This window comes from Dipodomys ordii, unplaced genomic scaffold (genome assembly GCF_000151885.1).
Source record: "Dipodomys ordii isolate 6190 unplaced genomic scaffold, Dord_2.0 Scaffold161, whole genome shotgun sequence".
Taxonomy (NCBI): domain Eukaryota; kingdom Metazoa; phylum Chordata; class Mammalia; order Rodentia; family Heteromyidae; genus Dipodomys; species Dipodomys ordii.
The window spans coordinates 1601364-1610334 of NW_012267377.1; the positions used below are offsets into that span (position 1 = coordinate 1601364).

The 8971-nt window shown below is 37.4% G+C and overlaps 1 protein-coding gene across 1 annotated transcript in view; it reads left to right on the plus strand.

Moving 5' to 3' along the window:
* The window catches only part of Sugct (succinyl-CoA:glutarate-CoA transferase), a 637858-nt gene that overhangs the window by 291862 nt on the left and 337025 nt on the right, over nt 1–8971 (plus strand). Inside the window, exon 11 of the mRNA XM_013033004.1 lies at nt 4905–5007. Coding sequence (XP_012888458.1) covers nt 4905–5007 — 103 coding nt within the window. The remainder of the gene's footprint in view (nt 1–4904; nt 5008–8971) is intronic.

The following is an 8971-nucleotide window of genomic DNA, read 5'->3' on the forward strand; positions in this document are numbered from 1 at the left end:
CCCTAACAGAAAGAATAGTGCTGGAGGAATATCAATACCAAATTTCAAACTCTACTACAAAGCCATAGTAATCAAAACAGCTTGGTACTGGCACAAGAGCAGACCTCAGGACCAATGGAATAGAATTGAAAACTCAGAAATGAACCCACAGACCTATAGCCACCTAATCTTTGATAAGGGAGCTAAGAAAATAGAATGGAAGAAAGACAGCCTCTTCAGTAAATGGTGCTGGCAAAACTGGTTAATCACATGTAGAAAACTAAAGCTACATCCTTATATATCTCCCTACACCAGAATCAGCTCCAAACTGATCAAAGATCTCGAGTCAAAGCAGACACCCTGAAAACATTACAGGAAAGAGTAGGAGAAATAGGAATAGGTCTTGTTGGCACAGGCCAAAATTTTCTTAATAGAGACCCAGAAACACAACAAATCAAAGAAAGGTTGGAAAAATGGGATTGTATGAAGCTGCAGAGCTTTTGCATGGCAAAGAACATAGCTTGCAAGATCAATAGAAAGCCCATGGATTGGGAGAAGTCTCATATCTAAAATATACCTGGAACTCAAAAAATTAAATCCTCCAACAACAAAGCCTCAAAGAAATAATCTCCTGATTATTAAGTGGGCTAAAGACTGAAAGAGAGACTTCTCTGAAGAGGAAGTAAGAATGGCCAATAGACATATGAAGAAATACTCAACCTCTCTAGCCATAAAAGAAATGCAAATCAAAACAACATTGAGATTCTACCTCACCCCGGTTAGAATGGCTATAATCAATAACTCTAATAACAACAGATGCTGGAGGGGATGTGGCCAGAAGGGATTAATGGACCATGAAAATCAAAGAAGGCTTTACATAGCAGAAATTAATAGGTTTAGGGAAAATTGTGAGGAGAAAATAAGATTAGAGGAATGCAGGCAGGGAAAGGGAGAGAGGGACTATAAACAAGACCAAAATGCAGAGAGAGGAAAATGATAGAAGGGAAGGAGAAGAGAGATTCTGACAAAGGAAAAATGAAAAATAAAAAATTGAAAATGAGACACTTAAAATTATATAAGTATAAAGAAATAATATTACAATTAAAGAAGTTAAGGCTGAGAGTTTATGAAGTGAGTAATTGATATCTGAATAAAGTATGCACACAATGAAGGATAAGGTCTAATAATCAAAGATAGGTATATATCTGGGGATGAACAGAACAGCAATTAACTAAAGCAAAAAACTGAAAAAGGACCAAAAGGGAAAATAGTAAAAAGAGAGTTAAAAAAATCTAAAATAAAAATGATGAAAAAAAAGAAAGCAATTTTTAATTATGTTTTTAAATTAGGTAGAATAAAGAGTTCTTCGATTTTTGTTGTTGTTGTTGTTGGGGACCTGGTGTCTTCCCTGTGTCTGTAACCAGTCTCTTGGTGGAGTTTCTGGTTTGCTTGTGGTGTTTGGTTTTCCTGTGGCTTGACTGGTTTCTTAAATCTGTTTGAGCAATCAGAAGGAAGCTCTGCCTTACCAGGGACTTCATGACCCTCCTCCCAGGCTAGTTCAATGGGAGGGCAATCTGTTTTGAGTATCACAAAAGAGGGGATGGCTGTTTCCTCTAGCTTGGAGTTGCTGTGATTGGGCTAGGTTGTGGGTAGGGTTGAGGCCTGTCAGCGATCAGGCTAGCTCCTGAGACACTCACACAGCCCAGCCTGGAGCCATTTTCAGGATTTATGTGTATGTGTTTCCAATTGTTTTTATTTTACCCTCCTGCAGTTAGGTCTGCTGCCTCTGCTGCAGTGGGGAGGGGCAGCCTCTGGCTCTGTTACCCAGTGAAGAAAGCCATTCCTCCATGGGCGGAGCTCCCTCTGCCTGGGAAGGGCAACTTCCCCCTGTGTGGAGCTGAGCCCTGCAGGTCAGGTTCCTTTGACCTGTTGAATGGCTCCTATAGTCTTCTTCCAAGGCCTTAGTTATGTGCTAACTGCTCTGGCCCTGTCTTTGTCAGTATCAAAGATGGAGTTCTTGTCTGGTGGTGGGGGAGGGACTATCTTACTACCGCTGATCTGTGAGAAGGAGTGAGTATATCTTTTGGGGTAGTCACGTCTTTCCCTTGGCCATCCATGTCAGTGGTCAGCAAGATGAAGATTTCTGCTCCTTGTCAGTTCTTGCTGGCTATGAGTAGAATCTTCTCACATACAACCTCTGACATCTTTGTCCTGGGCTCTCTCTGTTGATATGGCGGCCATGGAAGCTCTCGTCGCCACCACCGTGGACACCAGTGAGTGCTTGAATCTGTCTCCTAACCAAGCTACTTGAATTTTTCCTCTCTGGCCAAACACTCTGTACTATGATGACACACTTGGTGTGACTCTCTAGCCTTGGAATTCTCAATGGAACACGAAAACTGGTTTCTGCTTGATAGCTTGTTTAGCCCACAGGTTCTCCTCTGCCATCTTTCTCTACCATAGTAGTTTTCTTCTTTTTTTGTCTGTCATGGGGCTTGAACTCTGGGCCTGGGCACTGTCCCTCAGCTCTTCAGCTCAAGGTGAGTGCTATAACACTTGAGCCACAGTGCCACTTTTGGCTTTTTCTGCTTATGTGGTGCTGAAAAATCAAACCCAGAGCTTCATGCATGCAAGGCAAGCACTCTACCACTGAGCCACCTTCCCTGACCAACACAGTAGTCTTTTAGATAAACCATTAACTTTATTTTTCTTTTTAGTCCTTTTTTTGTATATTTTTTGTCTGCTAATTGATGATCAGAGAAGTGCCTTCCAAATATTGATGATGTTTTGCAAACTTGGGGGAAATGGTGAAAGAAATACAATTTCGTATGTAATTTGCAGATGTATGCTAGTTCTGGTCGTGTACATGAAAAGTGAGTAGAATTGCATGGATATAAAATACATATACTATGTTTACAGCAGTGGTTTCATATTGGCAGATGTTAATAATCCACTTCAGCTAGTGTTTTTAAAAATCTCTTTGGGGCCAGGTGCCAGTGGCTCACACCTCTAATCCTAGCTATTCAGTAGGCTGAGATCTGAGGATCTCCGTTCAAAGCCAGCCTAGGTAGGCAATTCCATGAGACTTTTATCTCCAATTAACACCAGAAAACCAGAAATGGCACTGTGGCTCAAGCACTAAAGTGCTCACCTTGGACTGAAGAGTGCAAGGACAGCACCCATGACCAGAGTTCAAGCCCCATGACTGACAAAAAAAAATATCTCTTTGGTACCAGGAGCTAGTGGTGCACACCTGTAATCCTAGCTACTCAGGAGGCTGAGATATGAGAATTATGATTTGAAGCCAGCCTGGGCAAGAAAGTCCATGAGGCTATTATCTCTAATAAACTACCAAAAAAGCTGTAAATGGCACTGTTGCTCAAGTGGTAGGAAGCTATCCTGGAGCAAAAGAAGCTAAGTGACAGCAACCAGTCCCTGAGTTCAAGCCCCGGGACCAAGAAAAATGTCCTTTTGGTAATTATTAGATAATTAGTGAAGTAAAAGTAGTGTACTATTTCAGCGATGACTAGTCCTAGAAGTTCTCCATACAGAAATTTTTATTGTATCAAGTTGTCTCTATGGACCCCAGATACTGCTTCTGTGTTTACTGTTTTCACAAAGAAGAAAGAAGCAGTAAATCTAATTAGTAAGTTAGCTCCCCCATCTTTCTTGTTGGCCTAATAGGATATAAAGAAAATTAAATATGCTTTCCTTTGTGGGAAGTACAATTTCAAAATGTAGAAGAAAAAGAGATAAAAGTGATAAATCTGAGTTTTGTTATCTAATCAAAAATATGTCTTTGTATGTCTAGAGTTCTAATTCCTAAACCATAATACAAATAAGCAAGTAGCTAAAGAGTTCTAGGCCAGTGATGTTGTTGTCAGTTCCTGTGTACTTTACATGTAGTTTTCTTTTAAAACAGCTATATTAGTTTACTTTGTTTTGAGGAACACATTGAGGAATACTCTATTACAGTCTAGTAAAAAAAAAGTAAAAAAAGGCATCATGATTTCAAAATGCAATAATATTTGTAATTATTATTTAAGATTTATCATGACTATAATAACAATAGTTAGTATACGTAAATTGTTTACTACCATATTTGGTTCTTAACTGATTCCATTTGCCATAAAGCCTTTCTTTACCAAGAGACTTTGTGTCAAAGAATATACAGGGATAAAAAGGAGTATTACATCTTTTGTGGTGAATTTTTAGACCCCAGGGTCTGGGTGACGACTCTTACCACTATAGAGATAGCTGTTCAAGTCATTTCATATAGACAACTTTCTCTCAAAACTCTAAGTAATGAAAACCTAAGAAATGTAGTTTGTTTGTTTGTTTGCTTGCTTGCTTTTACTGGGCACTGGTGTCTTATACCTGTAACGGTAGCTACTCAGGAGGCTAAGATCTGAGGATCACAGTTCAAAGCCAGCTCAGGCAGAAATGTTTATGAGACTCTTCTCTCTGATTAACCACCAGAAAACCAGAAGTGGAGCTGTGGCTCAAACTGGTAGAGTGGTAGCCTTGAGCAAAATAGCTCAGGGATGGTGCTCAGGCCCTGAGTTCAAGTCCTATGACAACAAAAATAAATGTGTATTTTCCTGCCACATAAGGAAAGAGGCTAATTTCTTTTATTTCTTTTTTCTTTTGTTGGTCATGGGTCTTGAACTCTGGGCCTGGGTGCTGTCCCTGAGCTTTTCAGCTCAAGGCTTGAGCTCTACCACTTAAGCCACAGTTCCACTTCTGGGTTTCTGGTGCTTAATTGGAGATAAGAGTCTCCAGGATGTTCCTGCCTGGTCTGGCTTTGAACTGCGAACCTCAAATCTCAGCCTCCTGAGTAGCTAGGATTACAGGCATGAGGCACCAGTGCCTGACAGTTATTTTCTTCAGATTAGAAAAATTGTATCCTCTTTGTCTGCTTCTAGGTTTGCAGAAGAAATAACCAAAAAGTGGTTATGTCTTTTTGAAGGCAGTGGAATCCCGTATGGTCCAATCAACAGTATGAAGGAAATATTTGCAGAACCCCAGGTTTGTACTGGAAGTTTTTGGTTGTTTATCTTTTCTATCCAGATTGTTTATATAAAAGTATGTTAGCCATCAGTCTTAAGGTGAAGCCATATACTATGAATTTTTTCACCATTAAGTTCAAACAAAAATAAAATCTTAATTTTAAACCAGCCATCTACAATCATACTTCTCCATCTGTCAGATCTAACATATTTCCTCACATAAATTCTCAAGGTCAAAACATTTATTTTTTCCTGAAAACAAAACTATAGATAAAGAGGTTGGGGCCAGACTCTCAGAGATCATTTTTTTTGCAATATATATGAGAATTTTCACTGTTACACCCAACTTCTGATCATATTGCTATCTTAAAATGCCCTAAGCAAGTCCCATTTAGTTCTGCCAAGTAAAGGCTTTTATGTGCTTTGATTAATATGTGTTGTTTGTGAGTCATAATTACATTCCAGTAGAGATTGTGGTCCATTGCTTAACAGCTTCCTTGGGGCCTAGGTAGAGGATGAACTGGAAAAAAAAGTTTGTTCTACAATATTGTTTAGATAATTAGATTTAGATGCTTTTAAGTATTTTATTTTTATTATTTCAATTAATATAACTACAAGGACTGTACCTTGTCTCAGCTTCACATATTAACCCTCAAATATTGAGAAACTCCATTTTCCTGAAAAGCTTTGTCTATTATTAGTCACATATCATGTCAGTTTCCAATATTTTTAAATTATAGGGTTATTTTCCCTGGTTCTTTCTATAATGATATGTTTTAATTAGAATTTAATGATTGAAAATGGAATATACCTTTTAGATATAGGAGGATAGTGTCAGAAAATTTATCTCTTTAACTTAGTTACCTTTATTTTACATGAATATATGTATAAAAGGAATTTACAGCATATTTAATTCTGAAACTTGAGGTATACTTGAGGAAAAAGGTGAATGAACTCAAGAATTCTTCTTTGTGTTTTTTTTTTCTGCCAAGACTGAGAATTTTGTTCATAAGGAAATATAAGGGCCAATGTGAGTTGGAGAATACTGTGTAGCTCTCTAGAAGCCTCAGACATCAGTGCATTAATACCTTGTGATTTGTAGCAATGAGGAAGGCACATAAACACCTGAGTGTACACTAGAGAGCCCGAGTTTTCTCTGCATAACTTTGAATGAGAAACAGCCCTGTTTTAGACTGTTGGACTAAGGGCTGCAGGATTTTAGGTTTATTTCCACTGGGGACACATTTCCCTGGAGATTATTTCCTTAGAGATTCAAAGGAAAGAATTTATTCTTAAATATCAATAGATGTATTCTAATATGACCTATCATTTTAAATTTTTGCATGCAAAGACCCAAAGCTTTACCTAGGTAGTATCTTAAACTTGTTCACATGGCATGATAATTCAGCATGAATATAGGCTAATTGGTATTTTCATATCTAATTTCCTCTTATAGTTCAGTTTAATCACTACAGAGAAAACAAATTACTTCAGTTATTAACTTTTCCTCTCAACTATTTTGGACCTGCTAAGAATTTTCTATTTTTGTTCTACAGTATATTTTTGGTACTCAGGCTTTTTAGTAAATGGAGAAGATTCATATTACCTGCTAACTTTTATACTTTGGTGGTAATTTGACTAACCAAAAAAAAAGAGTCAATTCGAAGTAATTCTTGTTACAGTTCTAGCATCAAACATATTTCATCATCTTGTGATGATTGTTGATAATTGTACCCCGGAGGCAAGAGGTTGTTTTATTTTTTATATACAACTTTACTCTAACTTGGAATTTAATTTAATTTACCCGAATACACGTGTGAAATTCAAGTGGATTTTTTGAAACCTAGAGAGTTATGTGACACTATTATTTAAATATTTGTGTGTGTGTGCCTGTCTCTGAGCTGTTTTGCTCAAGGTTTTCTACCCCTTGAGCTACAGCTCAACTTCTGGCTTTTTGGTAGTTAGTTGGAGATAGAGAGTCTCACAGCATTCCTTGCCAGGCTGGCTTTGAACCACAATTCTTAGATCTCAACCTTCTGAGTAGCTACAAGTACAGGTATGAGCAAGTGGTACCCAGCAATTACATTTTATTGGTAAAAAACGAGTGTGGAAATTGTAAATCGTGGAATTGTGCTACATACAAGTGGCTAGGGAACCCTCTTTACGCTTGGAAATGTTGTGTTGGGGTTTTTAACGAAATAATTACATAAAATTTCAAATTTTAAAAGTAAGGTGCAATGCAGAAAAATCATATTTAAAATGTTGTGAGAAAATACTTTATGAAACATGACGGTACTGTCTAAAAATGATTGTTCTTTGATTTGCTCAGTAAGTCTAATAAAGATTTACTAGGGATTTGTCTTTGTATTTTTGAAAAGGTCAGATTTGACTTACACATCATGTATACTAAATGTTTGTGGATTTGTAAATTAACAAATGAAAAAGCTGGTGAGCTGTATGTAGCAAGCACCAGGATTTCCAGATTTTTATACAACCAGACCCTGAATGTCTCTGGGGCTGACAGGCTCTTCCCACAGGGTTAGTGGAATTGCCCTTGGTGATCTCAGGAGACCGAATGTAACATAATACTTAGGACCATTGAGTCAAAATTGGTGGACAGTTTTCCCTACATTGTTGAATTGTAGTGTTTCATGGGATATTTATCAAAGAGAAATGACGATTGCTGGGTGATAAATGGTCAAAGTATGGTTAAAATCTCTCAGTATAACTGTGCTCTTAATGGTTATATTTTTGCCATCAATGCCTTCTTTTACTTACCTGTGTTAGTGGATAGAGGCAAATCCAATGTGGCCCTGAAAACAGGGATCCTTCATTTTAAAATCATATGCTACTCATCTGCTGTGGAAGTTTATCCTCAAGCTCAGTGCCAAGAAGGTCTCAACCTTTTCTCTTTTTTGATTACTGACAACCCTTTTATTTTTCATTCTCCATCAAAATGTTATGTAAGTATTATTTCCATTTGAGGTGTCCTCCCTTGCTTTCCCTCTGATGAGCTGCAGTTTCTTGGCTCTGGGCACAAAAAAACTGGCTATTTGTGTTTGGATGTGGGAATGCATGGCTGGCGCCATCTTCCTGCTCTCCTTGTGCATTGTGCCAGCACAGCTGCTCATTCATCTAACAATTACTTTGGGTGAGGTACAAGGCCTGGAACATGGCAGGCAGGCAGGAAGGAAAAAGGCTTTGATGAAGTGAAAAGGGGGCTGTCCAACCAGGAAAAAGGAAGGACCGGAAGCCTCAAGAAGTAGAAGAAAATTCTGTGTGTCCACTGATCAGATGGACCATCTGTGGCATGAAAATTTTGGTAAATGAAAAAAAAGCATACTTGACAATAGAAACGCTTTCTAACTCAGCCTCATGTTCCAAAGAAACTTGCTTCTTTGATTCAACTGAAACAACAGATGATCTATTTTTTTCTTGGATAGGTGGAAAGTTGTCTACCTTTTATCCTCTGATTTAATGCTATAGACCTTTGCACAGTTAAAATGATGCTTTAGGCAGGCATCTACTGTTAAGTCCATCAAGAACTCTATGGAGTCTTTTTCTTTGGCTTTGAGAAATGTTTTTACTAAACTTCAAAGGATCAACTAGACCCCAATACTTATTAAAATGGGGAAACAAATAGAAAAAGGAAGGAAATTTCCATGTTTTTATTTTTGAAGTAAATGTTAGAATGAGAAGTATAACTTAATAATAACTGTAAAATAGGATTATAAGACAGTATGTTATAATGATTAAAACCCCATTTTAAATAATATTGCTAAATAGAGTCAAATTTGTGTATGACAAAAGTTATGATCCAGCAAATTACATTTTAGGAATAAAGGAGAGTGTGTTATTTGTGTTTTTTTAAATTTTATTATTTATTTATTTAATTTTTTTATTGTGAAAATACTGTACAGAGGGGTTACAATTACATGAGCAAGATAATGAGTACATTTCTTATCAAGCATTGTAGCCTCCTC